The sequence below is a fragment of the Alternaria atra genome (assembly GCF_907166805.1).
Source record: "Alternaria atra isolate CS162 genome assembly, contig: 18, whole genome shotgun sequence".
NCBI classification, from domain to species: Eukaryota; Fungi; Ascomycota; class Dothideomycetes; order Pleosporales; family Pleosporaceae; genus Alternaria; species Alternaria atra.
In genome coordinates, this window is record NW_025091315.1 from 39,056 (window position 1) to 61,146 (window position 22,091).

A 22,091-nucleotide genomic window follows, 5' to 3' on the forward strand; every position below is an offset into this window, starting at 1 on the left:
CCCCAACCTGTCCGCCACATACATGACTATCGTGGTTGAACCACATTAAGAATCGCTCTAGACCATACCATATTAGTATCGTCAAAACCATACCACGTTAATTATGGTGTTGAACCGCGTTAAAAACCGCGTTAAAAAACCGCGTTAAGTACATAAGCATTAATTTGAACGTGTTGGCGTGGTTACTTGCTTTAATACCAATCTATTCCACCCGCTCCCTCATCCACAACACCAAGGAGAGTTTCCTGAAGCTCTGGATCGATCGGTAGACCCACTCCACTGTCCCGAACGGGCTTAATGTGCCTCTGTCGTATCCAGTTGCCGATACACTCGATCATCTCGATAGTTCTTAGCTAGAGGTGAGGAGAAGAAGTAGATGTTGGTTGAGTTGCTAGCTATCTGAATGTAGGGCTTTATATACACAGTGATTTCTAAACAGACTATTCTAGAATGGCCTAGAATGGCTGACACTGATAGCCGTTAAATACATCAAATCTACAGAATTGATAACTAATCGGTAGTGACTACTGCCTGTAGAATGATAGCCTGCCTGTAATACGATAAAGGGGCGTTTCCCGGTTCGTTGTTGCCTGTCGGCATCAAGAGCTGTATCTCTGCATCCAACATGTAGTACCTGCCAAGCCATTAATGCGTTTTGCGGTTGAACCACATTAAGCTAATGGACTAACCTGGTTTAAACTCAACACCATCAAACCGCGGTTAGATATAAACCAGGTTTAGAACCACGTTAAGGTGGTCATGTATGGTCCGCCATGGCCTCAAGGCCCGCAGCCATCTTCGATAGTGTGACCTGGTACCAAGGGTCATTCACGCCGTCGGGCTGTGCAGATCGAGTGGCAAACTGGGCGAGCTAGCATTGCTGAGTGCCTCAGGAAACATGGTCTGGAGGCGCTCTAGTTTCTCTAGCAAGATGCCGCGACGCGTCTGATCCAGATGTGGGATTCGCAGGACAAAGTCGAGGATGAAGAGGAAGTCGTCGATTCGTAGGGCTGTTTCATCGAGTGTTGCTGCAGATACGTGGATCAGTACGTCGGCAATGGTGTCTGTAATCTCGAAGAGCTTTTGAGTGATGCTGGTGCCGTGGACTTCGATGTCTTGGCGTGACATGCTGGATACCTGTTGCCGGAGCGTCTGTGATAAACGTACAGGGAAAAGAAGCGACAGGCATTCTTCCGATGAGCGAGAAGACAGTAGTGTTCGACTCATGGCTAAACGCCAGACCAACGTGCGCAGCCATTCGCGTGTTATCGATAGATCGGCACGTTGCATCATGGACAGCATGGACAGTTCCCGGGCATCGGCTTCCGGGTCACCGTCGAGCTCGCGCGATTTGGCCTCGACCCAGGTGCTGGTGACGCTGCCTCCTTGCGAATCAAGCCAGCTGTTGAGAAACTCCCTATCCAACAGCCGAAAGAGTTTGATGGTTTGGTTAAAGCCTTCGTGAACTTGTATCGAAAGCGTAGGATCGTCTTCAGGTAAGGTGTAGAGCGGGGGTAGAATGGCTTGACGATAGTGCAAGATGGCTAGAAAACGCTCGTGTATGTATGCTTGCCAGTATAGCCGCTGTCTTCGAGACCGCTCTGGAGGCGATATCTGAGCCGCATTTTCCGGGTTGTCTATTCTTAGGAGTTGGATGATCGAAATCGCATCCCTCATGTAGTAGAACGCGGCGTCGCTGCCTTGCAGACTGATTAGGTAGTTGTGTATGAACATGGACTGCACGGCCCGCATCACTGAGAAGTGGAAATGTGTGTGAGCCGGTCTCATGTTTTCCATCGAATAGTCCATGAGGCTCTCAATGGTCTGAACGACTTCGTCTGTTCTGCGATCGCCATAGCGTGTGAGATTGAGTGTGCAACCGCCAAAAGTGTACACAAATGAGCGAACATCTTGGTTGGTGTCCATAATCTCGATGTACTTTCTGAGCTCATATTGGGTAATGACCGGATGGGCAGGGTAAACTCTATCGACGTAATCTGGTATGAGGTCGAGAAAGAATGTCTTGCTGTACTGCGACGTGAATGAAGGTACGGGAGATGCTGCCCTGGGTTAGCCGCAGCATTCCACGTTTTAGCTGGAATCTTCAAAGAGACATACTAGATTCGGCTCCGGTGCGTTCAACCGTCGGTGAAATAGGACTATACGACGCCTGAAAGCCGACTTGTCCTGGACGGGCAGGTAATATCGGTGGTGACATCGTTGGCGGGTTGGACGTTTGCTTCCTGAATTCCGCAATGATGTGACCTCTCTTGCCCTGTGACCTTTGCTTGCTAGACGGCGAGTAGATGCACCGGAGACCCAGATGCGCACATTGCTGGCAGCGCGTCTGCCCGTTGCAACGCACTTTCCTTCTTTTGCACGCGTTGCATGCTTTGGAGACTCTTTTTTTTGAAGGCTGGTCCATAGTAGCGGGTCATGTTGCGTGCATAATGCTTTTGTACGAGCCTCGGTGTCGGAAGGGTCAGAAGATCCGGGGGCCGAACGAAGGAATGCGGAGACGCGCTAATGTCGGAGCTCCATCCCTGACTGGTTTGCCTGCATGATGGGGTCAGTGCGGCTGAAGATGCAGGTGAGAGTGGTATGGAAGTCAGAGCGGAGAGAATCAATACGCGTACCTGAATCGTGACGGATGATCTCATACGCATAGCAACGTGCGTTGTGCCGGTATGCTTAGTTAGCTAGGTGTCAGTCCGCTTGAATTAACGATGAGAGCGGCGAAGAACCATTATCCTTGAAGCACTTAAAGACGTGCAAGGTCCCGCCACTAGAGGCTTAACAGCTAATAGATTACCTTATCCTGCCGTACACTGCCGTGGAAGCAATGGAAGCTTCTCAAGGCACAGCACAAGGTTAAATTTCTCGCTTCAACTATGTCCTTCCCGCGAATCACTTAGCCACCGATTCAGGAAAATTTACCAATGGATGGCTCACAGAAACGAAACTAATCCTAGGCAAGGTTTCTATAGTGGTTAATGATCGCACGAGCCGCATGGCTTACCGCACATGCAGCTTGGCGATGTGACGGTGCGTGGTGCTAACGGACGGGTAGCTGGGGAAGCTATGCCCTGGCCACTGGCCGCCGTCCACAAAGAAATGAAGCTGGCTATGCTGCCCTTGCGCTGACCATTGTGGTGTGCGAGCGCATTGAAGTCCTCCTGCATCCTACACTCAGTAGCGTTAATATTGTTGTGTACTTGTACCTCTCTCAAACCCTCGTTCCCCAACCGGGCCTGCCGACGTCATGCTGTGGTTTGTACAAGCATTTTTGGTGGTCGGCCTCGCGCAGGCACAGACGCCGCAGGTATGTCCAGACATTCTTTAGCTGCACATTACAACACCACTATTGCTACGAGATGTTTATATACCAAGCTGCAGAGGTGCTGCCGGATCTGGCGCATTTCGTTGTTGCGCTCTTTCCATTCCTTCGCGCAGTACAATTCAGGCTCCCAGCCTTGTTTACGAGGTCAAGTTGACCATAAACAAGTATCCTAACACCACAACCCCAGGCGCAAACAACACAGTTAGCAGTCCCTTGGATTTTGCTACAAGGCCGCCATTCTATCCAAGTCCGTACGTACAATCTCCATGTTCTGCAGAGCCCTTAGCCTTGGATGCCGAAGTTTGACATTTCGTGGGGAAGGACTACCATCACTACTCTTCATATCTATATGGGGAAGACGCGACTTATTTGAAGTTTCGTAGCCGCCTCCAAATCGCCTTTCGTCCTATGTTGCAAGCAACCTGTGCCCCGATACTGACTTCAGAACAACTGGAGCGACGGTGCCGGCGACTGGGTTCAGGCGTATGCGCAAGCAAAGGCGTTCATCAGCCAGTTGATCTTTCACGAGAAGGTCAAACTCACCACCGGCACAGGATGGCAGAGTGGATTCTGCGTCGGCGAAGCGGGCGCCATCCCGCGTCTCGGCTTCATGCGCTCTGCATGCAGGACAGCCCTCTGGGTCTCCGTTTTGCGGACTACGTCTCAGCTTTCGCAGCAGGCGGCACTGTCGCCGCATCTCAACAACGCGATAATATAATATATAGATGTTTATAGAGTGGATTAAGTACAATCTTAGGTATCCTTCTTACATGTACGTAAGTTATGCTCAGTCTCTTTGCACCTGCTGCAGCGCGCTACAGCCCGGCAGCTAAGGCCTAATTGCTCTCCTTCTTGACGCTCTTCACGAGCAATCTGCTGGTCAGCCTCTCGCTGAGCGAGTGTATCCTCTCCAGACCCCTTTGTCAAGACTCCACGCTTCTGGAGTCGCTTTTTCTTGCGCTGCTTACGCGCTGACGCTGCTTCGTTGGCTCTCTCAAGGCTGGTGATCCGATCGCGCATCAGCTCAGCTGAGAGCATCATCACCTCAGCGCCCTTCTTGAGCTGGTTAATCGCCTCAATGATCGAAGCTGGTGATGAGCTCTTGTGCCGTCGCACGCGATCACGTATCGACGTTGATTGAGCCTCAAGCTCACGTACGTTGCTCCCAGAGAGCCTCTAGTAGAGCAGCTGGAGTAGGCGTACGCAGCTGCACGTCGAGCTTTGATAGGACAACGTCTGGCTGGAGAGGAACAAGGCCTGCGCCTCGAAAAGCTGAGCAGATATTGGCTGACGTGAACGATTGATCGAAGGCTGCCTTAAACGCTGGCAGAAACTCGAGCTTCGTGATGTAGTTGATGTGGTGGCGGATCAGAGCCTCAATCTCGCGGCTGTATGCGCGCTTCAAAGGCGAGAAGCAGCCAACGTCAAGAGGCCATAGCAGGTGAGATGAGTGATGTGGCATACAGAGCGTGTAGATATTGTTCTCCTTGCAGAGCTCTTGAAATTTAAGCGACTGGTGGCTCTCGTGGCCATCAAGGATAAGCAGCCGACGTGCTCCAACTACCTTGCCCTCTGTATGCTCAATGAAGTGCTTTAGCCACTCAGCTCCTATCTCGTTGGTTGTCTAGCCGTTGTCTCTAACTGCGATCGCCCAGTCGCGTGGGATATCCTCCTCGTACCAGGCAGACAGGTGATACTGGCCAGTGAAGATGAGGAATGGTGGGACTGGCCAGCCAGCAGCGTTAATCGCAGCGATCAACGTCACCCACTCACGATTGCCAGGCTGAACAGCTTTTGGCCTGCCTCTCCTCTCTGACCCTGTCACGACGAGCTGAGTCGTGATCTTGCCCATCATGAAGCCAGCCTCGTCAAAGTTATAGACGTCCTCGTCGCAGATTCCGTACTTGGCCTTCGTTTGCTCTACAAGCTCGAACCAGCTTTGGATTAACACTGGATCCTCACATAGAGCTCTCGGTCTATCTTACGCTCGATTAAAACCTGTCGTGAGACTGTCTGTACGCTTGACAAAGTTGGCTGGCCACTTCTGCCCAACCTGGCCAGCGCCGCGCGCAGCCAGCAGCTTATCAGCTATATCACGTACAACTGCGTACGTGGGCGCAAAGCCACGTTGATCTAAGTCAAGTATATGGCCGACAATCACCTCCTCATCTAGCTGGGTAAGCTTCTTCGAGCTGGGCTGGCAATCGCGTTGGGCAGGTACACGAGCGCGTCGGTGGCGGAGCGTTGTTTCGGCTAGGTTGTAGATTGTAGCAGCAGGGCGATTGCGTTGGATCTGTCCAACGTTAATAGAGGAAATACCAAGCTAGATATCTGCTTCATTTGATGATAATTGAGTAACGTTACGTGGAGCCATTGTACGTTGAGATGAGAGAGGTGCGCAAACTTGGTGGGTTGCGCCGCTCGATTGCCACATACGTTATCAAAGTATCAAATCGCGAAGATGGCTTGCACTCACGCTCTACTGGATTTTTTTATCTGGCTTCGGGAAAAGTCGGAAAGTTTTCCACCATGCCGTTTTCACTTAAACTTGTGGATTGAACTATAGCGAATGTTCTGGTGCCCTTGGCTGTCATTCGATCCATACGTTGTACTGTGTGGCTTAGATATAAGCGATTCTCTGGAGCACGATTAACCTCGAATTCGTTGACCCTGCCGCCAATTATCGCCTAACTAAACCAGATAGTTGTCTAGAGGCCGAAAGAGCTTGATTCCAGTAGGAAGTTTCTCCCTATGACCTAAAAGTATTGACAGTATAAGGAAGTAGTTGGTGGATTGATAGGGTCTATCGAAGTGAGTGAATATTTACATTCCTGTTACATAAGCTGTGATGGAAAAAAAATCTCAAGGTGGGATCGATAGCTGACAGGCACGAAAACTCCATCTTCCGCCGTCATCTGACATCTTTTTTAAATGTCATTCATTCCGCTCGTACCTAAACAGAAAAGTATCCAATAGTCTCTGGGTACACGTTCTCGTTATCGATGTACCTGGCAATGCTCTGGCCATTCCTTGTAATCATGTTCTGCACGCCAATTGTGCTCAGAGCATAGATTTTCAAGTTGTTCGTGCTGCCCTCAAGGCGAACAATCTCTGACTGGCAATCGGAGTTGCCAGGATTGTCACTGCACTTAGTGATGTAATTGTTGAAGAATGAGTAGAAGCCAGCGCCATAGATGAAAAGATTCTGAGAGTCGCGGACGCGAAGGGCCACGGTGCTGCAGTTTCCAGGAAGGCAGCTGTCATAATTGGGGTCAAGGTTATTGTTGAATGGGAAAGGTTGACCTCGGACGTCCGGAGCCGGCATCCAGTAAGGAGTTTCAGTTTGGAGGAAGGTTGCAAACAGGTTCTTGACATTGACAAAGTTGTACTGGTAGATCGCGTGATGCTCACTTCCAGAACCAATAAGCCATATGTTGCTTGCTTCAATTAGAAGGCCACGCCCAGTGTAGATGGTAATCTGGGTGGAGCAGCAATCATCCAGATCGTGGTCGGCAGTCCATAACCAACTGTTCTCGATGTAAGCGCCAGTGCCCGATGGTGTGATGTGCATCGACATGTATGCTGTCATGCAAGCTTTGTTGATGCTACCAAACTTCGGACAATTAGCGAGAGACTGGTTGGATCCCGCGAAACCACCAATGCGGGTGTGGACATCCCACATCCCGCTTCCTCGAGCCGCGTTAAGGTTCCATTGGATGAGAGTAGCGCCAGGTGTGGTGCCCTGGGTGGCAATGATCATGTCCGACCACTCAACGCTGCCAGATTGCCCGGCATTGCCGACTTTAATGACAGGTACGGGGTTGTTAACATCACCGAACGCTCTGCCGGCAGCCATGATGACAGGAAAGGACTCGCCGACGACGCGGGACCCTGGGGGGAGGTTGATGGTCTTGGTGACCTTGTAGGTGCCTTGGTCAAAGTACACGATCTTGTTGGAGGATACAGCACTGTTGAGAGCATTCTGGATGGCGTTGCTGTCATCGGTAGAGCCGTCCCCTCGAGCTCCCGCAGAACGGATGCTGATAAAGTCGGATACTGGGCTGTTCTGATAGTATGGCTTCGATTTGTAGTAGTAATTGTTTCCGTTGCCGAGGAGGCTGCTAGGGCGTTGGGCAGGTGTGAATGATCCCTGAACTCTCTGGGGACCGTTGGGCGTGTAGCGATTACCTTGCGCCCAGCCAGTAATTGTAGTACTGCCGCCGGCCAGGTATGCTCCATTCGGGCCTCTAACGGCCACATCGACGTTCTGGATGACTACATTTTCAATGTTCAAGCTGCCAGCGGCGGCGGGGCTAGAACCAGTAGTCCAGGCAGTGTTGATAAAGGTGGGGACATTGGTAATGGTGCTATCGATAATGTTGACGGAGCCGACTGTCTGTGCGGCAGGGCCACCGTTGTTCAAGGAGAATGCAGTTCCGCAGTCTGTGATGGTCATGGCTTGGTACGTAAATCCCCAGTTCCAGATCTGCGAAATGGCGGTGACAGCACCAGAAATGCGGACGTTGCGGACGGTGAACTGCTGATTACCAACGTTCAAGCCATAGAGACCCCCCGTAATAGTGAGGTCGTTCATAAACCCACCAGAGCCTTATGCGTGTCAGCATGTGCGTAAGTCCAGGCAGAGGGAACTCACCATTCTCGATAAAGATGCCCTGTTGCTGCGAGGCGGAAGAGACTTGCATCCTGATCTGGATGTTCTGAAGACTTGTCGCTTGAGAAACAGCCCAATGAATACCGGTGGCAACAGTGCCAGGAGCAACCGGAGTCAAATCGATGACGAAGTTACGGATCTGTCTGAAGAATACGTTGGTCGAGACCCAACCTTGACTACCATCACTCTGGTACTGATTGGCATCAATCACACCGAGACCAACAAAGTTAGGAGTGGCTTTGAGGATCGGAAGCGAATTGGGGTTTCCGATCATCATAGTGTTGTAATACTGAATGATAGAGTTGGACACGACATAGGTGCCACCCGGAAAGTAGACCACGGCGGGGGTAGTGGTGGAAGAATCGCAGAAACCAGGGCCACACCGGCCTTGATCGCTCATCGCGCGGTTGATCGCAGCAGTGTCGTCCGTTACACCGTCGCCTTGCACACTTTAGTACATGCTTGGATCAGAATGGTTGGAAATACACACCCTTGGCACCATAGTCTTTGACGTTTCGCCAAACCTTGTATCCGTCTGGATTAGGATTGAATGCGGCTCTTCCTTGTTTCGCAATGTCGGCCATCCAGTAACCCACGTCGGCAGCCTCAACCTCGCCAGCTACGGAAGCGAACTCATCCACCATAGTAGCTTTGGGAGCAGAGTTGGCAGTCTTTGTTGCCGTTGCAGTGTAGTTGGTGAAATCGCCAGCAGCCAGGGCAGAAGCTACGAACTGGCTTACTTGGGGAAGATCAACAAGAGCCTGGGCTCCGGTGACCAAGAGGAGGAGGGTTAGAGAACGCATATTGAAACTCTGTCTCGTTAGGAATGGGCAGCGCCGTCAGGTTTGGCGTAGAGTATCAAGAAGGGTTGACGAGGATGCATCCAGAAAGCACCGAACCAGAGTTACTCTTATACACCCTGAGAGGCAAGACGTGCGGCCATGGTGCAGAGTGTGTTTTGCTCCAGCTTCAGAAGCGGTGCTGGAAATGAGCACCATCCCATGCGCCCAGCATCGTTGGCACAGAGCAGCTGGCCACTTCACGGTGAGCGCCGGATACCAGGATGGCCTGGATCTACCAGTGATTGGACAGGTATGAAGCGGGAACCTGGGATCGAACACTCATCCGTGTGCAGGGCTTTCATCGAAGAGGTATGGTTGCTTGGGTTGCCACGGTCATGCGAGCTTCCACTACCTAAGCCTTCCCAGCGAGATGAACAATCTCCTTCTCAGGGAAGTGCACTTTATTCTATATTGGTGCCTACAGGGGAGTGTGTTGTGCCATGTTGGGTTGTTGCACCAACACAATATTTAATCGTTTCTGAAGCTATTAGCGTATCGGTAACAGCCACTTAGCGAAGCTAGACAGAAGACTAGCACAACGATGTGACTCGCTAGTGAATGCCAGTATTGACCTAATGCAGGTAAAGAAATGATGCACCACACCCAACACATTTCCTCTACATACTCACCCACCCAGATCTGCTTAGGAAATATGATAGGTCTGCATACGAACTTGTCGGCACGCCACTTGTGATAGCATGCATGCCTGATCACAAAGTAACAAGACGGCATGCCTGACTAGGTTGCAATGTCCGCAGTAACAAGTGTCAGTATGATCATTGCTGCAAGGGTGCGGATCATCGCACGAGGCTTTTGCGAGCGTTGACCCGTACGTTGAGCCAGCGGGTGCGGGCCGGAACCCCAAACTTCCGCCAGCCAAGACGCTAATCAGGCCATGGCATCGCTGGCCAACATGCATTGGGACTTATGTTTGGGAATTCAGCATGGAGGTGTCCCGTAGAGTAAGGCAGTGGAGGAAGGATTCCTCACAAGCACTGTTCTTGTTTGGTGTCAGATTACGTAACGTTAGCTGCTCCGAACTTGTATAGAGAAACGTTCAGGGATCCGCTGAAGGGAGGGTGGGGTTGTTTAATTGAACGAAAAGAGATTATCCTGCAATTCCAAGCTGCCGCGTAGCTAATGAAGGCTTCTGTCTGTTTCACCATAGCAATTTACATGTGGTGACATGTCGGCCCAAGTCTAATGCTGATAAGGTCTAGTGGCATCTCAGTGCGGAAGGTGGTATGAATCTTGAGCCAACTTGTCGTTTGAGTCCTGTTGACCTCATACATCCCTGACGACACACTGACAGCTTCCTCAGGCTAACTTTAATCGAGTCACCAGCCGGCGTCGCTCTTTTGCCGCGAACGACAGCGATGCCGTCGTAGAGAATGGATCCTGTGTCTTTGAAAGGCAGCGAGCAGACAGCAAACCACTGTAACCTTCGTGCGCTCAATCAGCGCTCCCCGCGGCTATGCGACTTTCACGGGCCAGAATCCTGATGTGCGGACAAGCTTGTGCCACTGCCGGGCAAGGCGTTGTCGAGATCTCTCGTCTCGTCGCAGGTTTAGTCCGATGTGACCCATATACCCATGACCTGAACCACTGAATGCGGCGTCTCCGCAGCGTAAGAGTCTACGCGATACCTTAATTTGACCCATTTTCCAACTGCGCTTTTGCATAGTCTACGCACGTTCAAATACCATTTTCAGGCAGGATTGATATACGCAATAAGCGAGCTAGCGAGTCGCATGCATAAGCCTTGCAATTCGCAGACCATCACCTTAGGAAACGATCCCAGTACACCAAAGTCCAGAGAACTTGTTTATTGCGTTCAGATGTCGGACTTGATCCGCGGAAGATAGATCTTGTTTCAAAAACTGCAAAGGTCACTCCCCTTTGAATATCCCAAGCAACATTTCCAATATCTGAAACCGCCGAACACTACGCAAAGCCGATCGCCACGACTAGTAGCACGAGCATAGAGGTGCCTAGAATTTTCTCAGCCGCCATGGTCACGCTGTCTTGTCAGGCCTTTCGAACTGCCCGACCAGGTTGGTCTCCGCCGACCACCTTAGCACGTTAATATTCGACCCCTGTGGTACTGGGGTCCACTGTAACAACGAAAGGCTTTCTTCCCGAATGTCATTACTACACCCGACAAGTAATGCGAGTATAATCCCAGTCTGTCGCTCAATCTCCCCAGCAGGGTCCTCTACTATGTCTAGGTGCAGCAGATCCAAGATGAGTCCTTGCCAGGGGCGTGGTAGAATGCACACCAGAGATGAACATCTATAAGAACACGAGGCGAGCCCGGATCATGATACTGCTGTGTAGCTATACGGCAAACATTTCGTGCGCATTCTTTCAGCCATGTCTTCCAGAGCAGTCTTCGTATCGCTTCTCTTCCTTTGGCACTGTACTGTTGCATCACCAGCGGGTCCTGGATCCTGGCCGAACGGCACTTCTTCTCCTGTCAAGGATGTTCATACCGCTGCAGCGTATAGTTTGATAGACATATACGATGCAACTAACTGGCTCGACAAGTTCAACGTTGAGGCTGTACGTAGTTGAGCCCATCACTATTTTATATATGCTGACTTTGTGTAGATCCCCGATCCCACTCGTACGTCTTAGGTTTACAAACCCACACATACATACTAACGTTCCCTTTCATAGACGGCTTTGTCGAATATGTCAACGCTCAGCAAGCTCGGGAATTGGGCTTGATGCAAGCACATGGAAATCAGATGTACATGGGAGCGGATACATCATCGTACCTCGACCCCAAAGGGCCTGGACGAAAGAGTGTCAGAATTCAGAGCAAGACGGCATACAACCGTGCGCTTGTAATTGCGGACTTTGCGCATGTGCCTGGCGCTGCCTGCGGTTCTTGGCCAGCATTGTACGTATAACCAGAGCTTCGACGTGCATGGACTGATACAGTCATAGCTGGATGGTCGGCCCTAACTGGCCTCACCAAGGCGAGCTCGACATCTACGAAGGTGTCCACCTGAATACGAACAACCAGGTGACCCTGCACACATCCCCAGGTTGCATCCCCTCTATAGGCGAAGGTGGCGAGACTGGTCGTCGCAACACCAATCCGGACTGTGGCGCAAACGGTGGGTTCGAAGGCTGCGGTGTCTTGTCCGACAGTCCAACGTCCTTTGGCTCAGCCTTCAACGGCGAAGGAGGCGGTGTATATGCTACTTTATGGACGTCTTCTGGCATCAAGGTCTGGTACTTTCCCTCATGGAATGTGCCTGAGAACATTAGGAGTGGTGGTCCAAATCCGGATTCGTGGGGAACGCCTGTTGCAAACTTCGGTAATGGATGTGATTTTAACGAAAGGTTCAGGGACATGAATATCGTGAGTACTCTATGATGATCTTTGGGTTGGGAGTGAGCAAATGCAAGGGTTGGTGATGCTAACATCTGACGGCAGATTTTCGATATAACCTTTTGCGGTGACTGGGCTGGCGGTGTCTGGGGTTCGACGTCTTGCGCGCAGGCGAACCCGAGCTGTAATGCGTATGTGGCTAGCCAACCTCAGGCGTTCTATGACGTAAGAACATCCATATTTCAGCGCAGGTCATTGCTAATTCACTACAGAGCTACTGGTTGGTGAACTCGGTGAAGGTGTACAGCGTCTAAGCACCAGAGATATCCAACGGTGTAACTTCGATATAAAACAAGAGTACTCTGATACCTGAACGTGGTTGCCTGGAGAGGCTTGTTGCTCTTTACATTCTCGAGCTGGTCTCTATTTTCAATATCAGTCTAGCGCTGCTTTTATGTCCATACCGGTCTCTTCTTTCCATCATCGTTTCGAGTTGGCCGTGGGCATATCGGACTGGCACACTTTGCCAATGGCTCCTGAAGACCAATTTTCTATTCCTGTTTATACGACACCTTCTTCATCGTGGAGTTAAGTAGCCTGGCTTCATAAACTATTCGCACTCCATCGCCACTTGCAAAGCTTCTACCTCGCACTTTTTGAGCTTTTCGTCAGCTCACATCACCTTGCCGGGATGGATGGCCTATATCGGAACGAGTTTTCCGAGCTGGTTGGAGGGTTACAGGGCTCTGCCAGTGTAATTTAGATCTGGTACTATTGTCTTCTCAGATATCTACTCGCCTAATCACGCCTCTGCGAGCTTTGCAGCCTCGATACGATATAGACCCAACTTTTGCAACTGCACCGAGGCCTCAGCATCTATGTCAAGCTCTGCGGGGCGCTCAGCGATCTGAATCTCTAGCTAGGCGCACCTGTCAGGTGCTTGGCAAGGTAGGAAAGGCTATCGCGATCGCAAATACTCGATCAGCTCAATTGCAATTCGAGAATCAGTAATCCAAATATCGACATGGACAGATCTATGACACCCAAACTAGGAAGCTAGTTCGCGTCAAACCAAATGAGCGCTTTAGCGGCGTTGAGGTTATGAAGGCTGCAATCGATCTAGCTGCTGCTACAGCCGCTCAAAACGCTGAAAAAGATGTGAAGATTATGCCTGCGAGGACAGCAACAACAGCTCTGACGCTTCAATCTATGTGTACTCAGTGGCAAATACAATATATGTTGGTTGATATATCGAGCTTCAAAATCGGTCGCCACGATTTGGTGGGGCGGGGGGAAACTAAGGGTGCACGAAAACTAGGTTGGCGAGCTTACCACAGTGGCCGTCAAGAAATATGATCTTACACGAACTACCCTGCCCTCTGAGACAGCCTCATGAGCTTGCTCAACCATGTTGGGAGATCATGCACTAGCGGAGTGACGGAGTGTCAGGGTAAATGAGGGTTTCGACATGGTTTCGATCTTTTTATAATTTCCGTGCTTTTGCTTCCTACCGGACCTTGCAAACTAGCGGCGCGATGACTGCGGCGACTCGCGAGCGTGGCTGAACACTTAGCAGACACAATTCCGGCATTCCGCGGCGCTAGGGCCCTTGCCACTCGTACCAGGATTCTTGCTTGGCACACCTGGACAGAGCAATGGACAGAGCTCCGAGGGTTACAAAACACAGCGGCCTTTAGTAATTGGACAGCTGATCGTGTTATCGCTTGTGAACCACGTTGCGCGACAGACATGCGCCGTCAGGGTGTTACTGTATCTTTCGAGTGCGTGAAATGGTCGTATTCAACATACACAGGCGGGCTGGCGTGATTTGTCCCCCCGTTTTTGAGATTTGTCCCCCGCTGAAGTACCGAATTGCTTTGGATCCACACAACTTAACACCAGCAAAATTTTAAATAAGTTTTCAAACGTCATAAGTTATTCTAGGGCCTCGCAAATCCTCCTCAAAAATTTAAAGCCAAAGATCAGCCTGTGTTGTAGTTCAATTGCATGTTAAAGTTGGTGACATTTTCGAAGAAATCGCCAACTTCAACTCTACTTAGCTCGTTCCCATCGCTGTCGGAAGTTACAAAATGCAGGCGAGAGGTACTTTAGTGTATGCAGAACGTATTCTAAGCTTCAAAGATAAAAATTACACGTAGTGTTGCGGTGAAATTGCATTGCGGAGCGCAAAAGTTGCCATTTTCGGTACTTCGGCGGGAGACAAATCTCAAAAACGGGGGGACAAATCACGCCAGCCACACAGGCGCCTGGCAGTCCTTTCTCGCTGCGGCTACACCTCGTTGGCTACCCAAATGCGGGATTGCCGGGACGAAAAGACCAGAGCTATTAGAAGTACGTCAATCCTGGCTACTGCCCCGCAGCTCTGCCGTTCGCGCAATTACGGCCTGTCCGACATTCCGCGCTCCGGCACGACGCACATTGCCATGCGTATCAGTTCATCCTTCACGATTCAGGTACGCGTATTAATTCTCTCCGCTCCGACTTCCAAACCTCTCACACCTGCCGCTTCTGCCCCATTGACTGACCCCATCACGTGGGCAAAACTAGTTAGAGATGAGGCTCTGACGTTAGCGCGTCTCCGCATTTCTTTCGTTCCGTCCCCACATCTTTTGACCCCTTCCGACACCGATGCTTATACAAAAACATTATGCACGTAATATGTCCCGCTACCATGGACCAGCCTTCACAAAAAAGAGTCTCCAAAGCGTGTGACGCATGCAAAAGAAGGAAAGTGCGTTGCAACGGGCAGACGCGCTGCCAGCAATGTGCGCATCTGGGTCTCCGGTGCATCTACTCGCCGTCTAGCAAGCAAAGGTCACAGGGCAAGAGAGGTCACATCATTGCGGAATTCAGGAAGCAAACGTCCAACTCACCAACGATTTCACCACCGATATTACCTGCCCGTCCAGGACAAGTCGGCTTTCAGGCGTCGTATAGTCCCATTTCACCGACGGTTGGACGCACCGGAGCCGAATCTAGTATGTCTCTTTGAAGGTTCCAGCTAGCACGTGGAATGCTGCGGCTAACCCAGGGCAGCATCTCCCGTACCTTCATTCACGTCGCAGTACAGCAAGGCATTCTTTCTCGACCTCATACCAGATTACGTCGATAGAGTTTACCCTGTCCATCCGGTCATAACCGAATATGAGCTCAGACAGTACATCGAGGTCATGGACACTGATCAAGATATTCGCTCATTTGTGTACACTATTGGCGGTTGTACACTCAATCTCACGCGCTGTGGCGACCGCAGAACAGACGAAGTCGTCCAGACCATTACGAGCCTCATGGACTGTTCGATCGAAAACATGAGACCAGCTCACACACATTTCCACTTCTCAGTGATGCGGGCCGTGCAGTCCATGTTCATACACAACTACTTGATGAGTCTGCAAGGCAGCGACGCCGCCTTTTACTACATGAGGGATGCGGTTTCGATCGTCCAACTCCTGAGAATAGACAACCCGGAAAATGCGGCTCAGATATCGCCTCCGGAGCGGTCTCGAAGACAGCGGCTATACTGGCAAGCATACATACACGAGCGTTTTCTAGCCATCTTGCACTATCGTCAAGCCATTCTACCCCCGCTCTACACCTTACCTGAAGACGATCCTACGCTTTCGATACAAGTTCACGAAGGCTTTAACCAAACCATCAAACTCTTTCGGCTGTTGGATAGGGAGTTTCTCAACAGCTGGCTTGATTCGCAAGGAGGCAGCGTCACCAGCACCTGGGTCGAGGCCAAATCGCGCGAGCTCGACGGTGACCCGGAAGCCGATGCCCGGGAACTGTCCATGCTGTCCATGATGCAACGTGCCGATCTATCGATAACACGCGAATGGCTGCGCACGTTGGTCTGGCGTTTAGCCATGAGTCGAACACTACTGTCTTCTCGCTCATCGGAAGAATGCCTGTCGCTTCTTTTCCCTGTACGTTTATCACAGACGCTCCGGCAACAGGTATCCAGCATGTCACGCCAAGACATCGAAGTCCACGGCACCAGCATCACTCAAAAGCTCTTCGAGATTACAGACACCATTGCCGACGTACTGATCCACGTATCTGCAGCAACACTCGATGAAACAGCCCTACGAATCGACGACTTCCTCTTCATCCTCGACTTTGTCCTGCGAATCCCACATCTGGATCAGACGCGTCGCGGCATCTTGCTAGAGAAACTAGAGCGCCTCCAGACCATGTTTCCTGAGGCACTCAGCAATGCCAGCTCGCCCAGTTTGCCACTCGATCTGCGCAGCCCCGGCGACGTGAATGACCCTTGATACCAGGTCACACGATCGAAAACGGCTGCGGGTCTTGACATCATGGCAGACGGGTCGGGGCCAACGCAACATGAGGAGGTACCGAGACCGGAGGCGCGGGGTGGCCGGTTGGCCACTCGGAATAACGTCTCACGCCGTTTGTCGATGCAGGTCGCTGCTTTCGGTAACCCATAGCTTGGAAAAATAAAAACGCAGTAAAGACAGGTTCAACACATTACTTCAGGCTTTTCCGACTGCAAGCGACGATAACATTCGTGATTTTAGCCAATGCGTAAGTAACTCGTTGGAAGAGGCATGGCCTCCTACTTTACTCCAAGGTATCTACGCAAGTAAATAAATCCTCCTCTCCAAAACCGCCAACTCCTTCTCAACGCACCTTTCCACACTACTAAACAGCAACCCCATCTTCTACCCCTTCACAACTTCCGGGAACTCCGACCCCTTCCTCTTATCCGTAAAATTGCAAATGCACACGGCCTTCTTCTCTTGCCACGTCTTGCTGAAGACGGAGAAATCCTGATTCTCAACGTTCAAGTCATTGTATTGCCCGTGCACAAGGAGATCATTGTGCTGTTTGTGGATTTGCAGGATGCGTTTCCCGAAGGCGAGCACGGAGGTTTTGTCGTTCCGTTGTTGCTTGGCGTTGCATACTGCGGCGTCTTCTAGGGGCAACAGGTGCTGTGGAGGAGGGGGCAAATACTGTAGCATAGTCAACAGCTAGTGGCTTCGTTGCCCTCCTGCTCAGCTGAGGTCTTTCTCGCCTTGGCTATTCTGATTCTGCCTCTAGTTACCCAAGCTGGCCAAACGAAACATGTCAAGGAAAAAGAAGCTCAAGGTTATGTCCATGCTCTGTATTGGTTTCATAGTTACGGTTGTTGGCTGCCTTTGTATCTAGGCCTTCATGCAATTTGTTAGAACAAAAAACCCAACTTGTAATGCCCGCACAGCGGTCTCCATATTCATATCCGCTAGAGTTATGCCTCGCAGATAACAATACTTCCGGTGTACGTTCGTGCGCGACCAAACCAAATCTCTTTAGAGACATCGCCTGCATGCCGGTAAATGAAGCTGAGCAACTACCTGTTGACGCCACATTTTCCGAACATCCCTGCAGAAATAGCTGGAGTAGTATAGACTACAGCTGACCAATTCAAATCACTGCGTTGCGCTGCAATAGTGTGAAATAGCTTTGGTTTGGTGTGGTCTTGGCACAAGTGGGCAACTCGCTCGTGAGGTAACATGGTTGGCAAGCGAGCGGCCCACCCCACCAACTTTCTGCGCCTTGTGAATTCCTCCCTATCATGGCTCCCCCAATTCAAGCCCTACTAACCTCTTCTGAGGCTAATATACACCTTGCAATCTCAGCTATCAACAGAAGCCAAATTCAGTCTGTAAGAGATGCTGCGCAGACATTTGAAGTCCCCCGAACAACGCTTCGACGCCGACGCGCTGGAAAGCCTGCCCGACGCGATTGCCCACCTAACTCGAGGAAGCTCACCCAGTTAGAAGAGGAGGTGATTATTAGCTATATAATCGATCTGGATCAACGTGGATTTTCGCCTACGTACGCAGCTATACGTGATATGGCTGATAAGCTGCTCGCTGCGCGCGGCGCAGGCCAGGTTGGACGGAAGTGGCCAGCCAACTTTGTCAAGCGTACAGACAGTCTCACGACGTGTTTCAACCGAGCGTACGATAGGCAGAGAGCTCTGTGTGAGGATCCTGTGCTGATTAAGAGCTGGTTCGATCTAGTAGAGCAGACAAAGGCCAAGTACGGCATCTGCGATGAGGACGTCTACAACTTTGATGAGGCTGGCTTTATGATGGGCAAGATCACGACTCAGCTTGTCGTGACAGCGTCAGAGAGGAGACGCAGGCCAAAGGCTATCCAGCCAGGCAATCGCGAGTGGGTAACGGCGATCGCTGCGATCAACGCTGCTGGCTGGTCAGTACCGCCGTTCCTCATCTTTGCTGGCCAGTATCACCTGTCAGCCTGGTACGAGGAGGATATCCCACGCGACTGGGCTATCGCAGTTAGCGACAACGGCTGGACAACCAACGAGATAGGAGCTGAGTGGCTAAAGCACTTTATTAAGCATACTGAGGGCAAAGTAGTTGGAGCACGTCGGCTGCTTATCCTTGATGGCCACGAGAGCCACCAATCGCTTGAGTTTCAAGAGCTCTGCAAGGAGAACAATATCTACACGCTCTGTATGCCACCCCACTCATCTCACCTACTTCAGCCTCTTGACGTTGGCTGCTTTTCGCCATTAAAGCGCGCGTACAGCCGTGAGGTTGAGGCCCTGATCCGCCACCACATCAACCACGTCACCAAGCTTGAGTTCCTGCCAGCCTTCAAGGCAGCCTTCAATCAATCCTTCACGTCAGCCAATATCTGCTCAGCTTTTCGAGGCGCAGGCCTTGTTCCTCTCCAGCCAGACGTTGTCCTATCAAAGCTAGACGTGCAGCTCCGTACGCCTACTCCAGCTGCTCTACCAGAGGCTCCTTGGGAGGCTCGTACACCGAGCAACGTACGTGAGCTTGAGGCTCAATCAACGTTAATACGTGATCGCGTTCGGCGGCACAAGAGCTCGTCGCCTGCCTCTATTATTAAAGCGATTAATCAGCTTAAGAAAGGGGCTAAGGTTATGATGCTCTCGGCTGAGCTAATGCGCGATCGAATTACCAGCCTTGAGCGAGCCAACGAGGCAGCGTCAGCGCGTAAACAACGTAAGAAAAAGCGTATACAGAAGCAAGGGACCTTAACAAAGGGAGAGGGGGAGGATATACTCGCTCAACGCGAGGTTGAGCAGCAGATTTCTCGTGAAGAGCGTCAAGGAGGAGCGCGATCAGGCCTTAGCCGCCAGGCTCTGGCGCGCTGCACGAGGTGCAGGGAGACTGGCCACAACTCACGTACATGCAAGAAAGATACTTAAGATACTGCTTAATCTACTAACGTGAGCGGCAAGCGAGCTGCGCACCCCCAAATTCACCAAAAATGACAAGAATTGCACCTTTATATCTTAACAACCACTACGCAGAACAGTCTAAGATATTTAGCATAGACGTTTTTGCGCTCCTAGAGTACACTTTGTATATATGAAACGATTAGATCTAGCAATTCTTTAGATATGAGATCATGGCCATACTTTAGCCCCCCAAATTTGAATATCTTAACAATAGCTTGGTTATAAACCTGAAGACTCTAACATATATCTAAGAAAAAGTATTTAAAGCCTATATCATAACACTAAAGATTTCCGCCTTATTGTTGTTGAGATATGAAGGTGCGATTCTTGTCATTTTTGGTGAATTTGGGGGTGCGCAGCTCGCTTGCCTGCGCAGCTCGCTTGCCGCTCACGTTATATAAATTTGTATATATTATCTCTTAACGTGGCTGTAGTGTGCGCTTAAATGGGCGCAGAAAGTTGGTGGGGTGGGCCGCTCGCTTGCGTGGGCCGCTCGCTTGCCAACCATGTTAAGTTATTTGTTTCCAAACATGATATTACTTATACAACGAAGGTATCGAACAGCCAACTCTAGGAACCTTCCCTCTGAAGCGGGTAATGGTTTTTGAGACAATACTCACCGGCCCTTGACTTCGCTGTCCGCTTCGAAGTCGCTCGTCGCGTAGGTGACCGTATGCGTTACTTCGACCGTGCGCATGATACCACCGGATTGCGCAATATCCCGCTCCAGTGAAAATCCCCCTTGAGCATGACTCACCAACTCTGCTTCATCGGATGAGTCTTCCAGATCGACCTTATTGTTCTCTTTGCCTATACTAAGGCGAGAGAGATTGAAAGCCGACAATTTGTGGGTACCAGAAGTGTTATTGCTAAGTCCGGTAGCCCGGGAAGAGCCATAACCGACGCCGGTCTTCAAGATATTGAATTGTGCAACCAAAACTGGAAGGCAGGTGCAGCTGAGCGCGATTCCAGCTTCAGCGTTGCTGTGATCCATCAGTAAACGCCCGCCTGTCGCAACGTGCTCACTTACCCTGATAGGACAATCTGAACGAAGATTATGGTGGCATCAGGCGACTTGCCCTCCGTCAGAATGAGATGCAGGCGCCACGCACTAAAGGCGGTCGCAAGACCCCCAACAGCCAGCATGCCGCTGACGCGCAGCTTCTTGTTGCGTGGGAGCTGTAAAGACCAGGTCAAAGGTAAGGGAAGGACGAGAATGATCGCATCAGTCACCGTGCTAATGATCGAGTCGGCAGTGATGACCGCAGACTGATTGAGACATTTTTCCGTCTGTCCTTTCCAGTAGGCTGAAATAGGCCAACAGATTCGAATCTTTAAGCTAAGAGAGATGATGTAGTAGAGGATCAACAAGCCTCCGAGGGCTTTGATGCCTTGTACTCGCCTTTTATAAGGGGCGAAGATTCGTGCAATTAGGGAGAGAAGACTAAGTTTGATGGAAAGAGTCATCGGGGCGTAGAAGATTGTAGCGGCATACGCTGCCTGTGCAGAGCTCGTCAGTAGCAACGAAGTGACGAGGGTCGACGACACACATACCTGGAAATAGTGGAAAACTCCTGTTGCAGGCACTTCCCACATGTGGTACCCTCCTCCATGAAAACTGACTAGTATCGTTGACATCATTAAACAACGCGCTGAACCCAGACGGCGAACTTACGGAGAATACCACAGACGCAATAACCAAGCATGAGAATCCATGAGATGAATGTAAGATCTACCACTCATCAGTGTGGTATTGCAGCAAAAGGCCTAGTACAACTTACAATCATCAACGGCAAGGTCCAAACCGACTACTCTAATTCTGTGAAGCGCTCTGATGAAGACGAAGAAGGAACAAGACGTAAGAGTTAACGCCTGCGTGACGAAGTTTATCGTCCGAATGACATCTGTAGGATGCTGCAAGTCGGCAACTATACCATCAGGTGGCGGCATTGCAGCTTGAGACATTGTTCGAACGTGTCTGATGACTTGTTAGCGGCTTCACTCCGCAGAGGGAGTAAGATGGATTCCTCACCCAAGGATACTGCGCAAAAAACAGAAAACAAATCAGGCGGCCTCAAGAAGACAGAAAGCTTTCGTTCCAGAGTCATGTTTGATAGAAAATAGTAATTGTTTCTTATCCGAACGGGGGTGGAGGGGGGGCTTGTGACACATCGTATCTTGGCGCTTAGGGATCTTCCGATCCTCCTGAGGAATACAGCGCAGGGGGCTCTAGCTCGGCGCGAGAGAAATGAGGCTAGCAGGCCCCATAGACTAGGTTCTATGCAACAACGGGGCAGTGCTCTGCCGCCAAAGACGCATATTGTGTTACTCTCGCCGTAGGAGCCTATGCAGATTGCAAGCCCCCCTCAGGCTCCTCCGTCGCTTCAAAAGTGGCCGAGTCTCAAGAACCGTTTGCTGTTCACGTATTCAACAGAAACCTTTCCTTCGCACTGTATCATGGCCGTTCCCGTCGGAGCTTATTCCAAGCTCTTCGAGCCGATGACCATCGGCGATGGAAAGATCCAGCCACAGTCCGCAACAAGCAAGTCAATCAATCTTGGGGTTGCCGATTGGTTTGCTTGTTGGCAACGTCGTCGTCGCTTGATTGTAGCTTGATTGTTAGT

At 50.8% G+C, this 22,091-nt stretch overlaps 5 protein-coding genes across 5 annotated transcripts; 2 read left to right on the forward strand and 3 right to left on the reverse strand.

Moving 5' to 3' along the window:
- Nucleotides 1–828: 828 nt before the first annotated feature.
- On the reverse strand, nt 829–2,218 carry ALTATR162_LOCUS144 (uncharacterized protein; the record flags this gene model as incomplete). Its single annotated transcript, XM_043307737.1, has 2 exons — nt 829–2,060; nt 2,119–2,218. 2 exons carry the CDS (start codon nt 2,216–2,218, stop codon nt 829–831), a joined length of 1,332 nt encoding a protein of 443 aa, XP_043163672.1.
- Nucleotides 2,219–6,293: 4,075 nt separating this feature from the next.
- On the reverse strand, nt 6,294–8,815 carry ALTATR162_LOCUS145 (uncharacterized protein; the record flags this gene model as incomplete). Its single annotated transcript, XM_043307738.1, has 3 exons — nt 6,294–7,948; nt 7,995–8,453; nt 8,503–8,815. 3 exons carry the CDS (start codon nt 8,813–8,815, stop codon nt 6,294–6,296), a joined length of 2,427 nt encoding a protein of 808 aa, XP_043163673.1.
- A 2,412-nt stretch (nt 8,816–11,227) lies between these two features.
- On the forward strand, nt 11,228–12,511 carry ALTATR162_LOCUS146 (uncharacterized protein; the record flags this gene model as incomplete). Its single annotated transcript, XM_043307739.1, has 6 exons — nt 11,228–11,416; nt 11,465–11,480; nt 11,534–11,759; nt 11,807–12,227; nt 12,303–12,422; nt 12,470–12,511. 6 exons carry the CDS (start codon nt 11,228–11,230, stop codon nt 12,509–12,511), a joined length of 1,014 nt encoding a protein of 337 aa, XP_043163674.1.
- A 3,051-nt stretch (nt 12,512–15,562) lies between these two features.
- ALTATR162_LOCUS147 (uncharacterized protein) lies at nt 15,563–16,498 on the forward strand (the record flags this gene model as incomplete). Its single annotated transcript, XM_043307740.1, has 1 exon — nt 15,563–16,498. One exon carries the CDS (start codon nt 15,563–15,565, stop codon nt 16,496–16,498), a length of 936 nt encoding a protein of 311 aa, XP_043163675.1.
- Nucleotides 16,499–20,083: 3,585 nt separating this feature from the next.
- On the reverse strand, nt 20,084–21,432 carry ALTATR162_LOCUS148 (uncharacterized protein; the record flags this gene model as incomplete). The annotated part of the gene is made up of 5 exons (XM_043307741.1): nt 20,084–20,450; nt 20,498–20,967; nt 21,018–21,085; nt 21,143–21,199; nt 21,249–21,432. The coding sequence occupies 5 exons, from the start codon at nt 21,430–21,432 to the stop codon at nt 20,084–20,086; spliced, it is 1,146 nt and encodes a 381-aa protein (XP_043163676.1).
- Between the last annotated feature and the right edge of the window lie 659 nt (nt 21,433–22,091).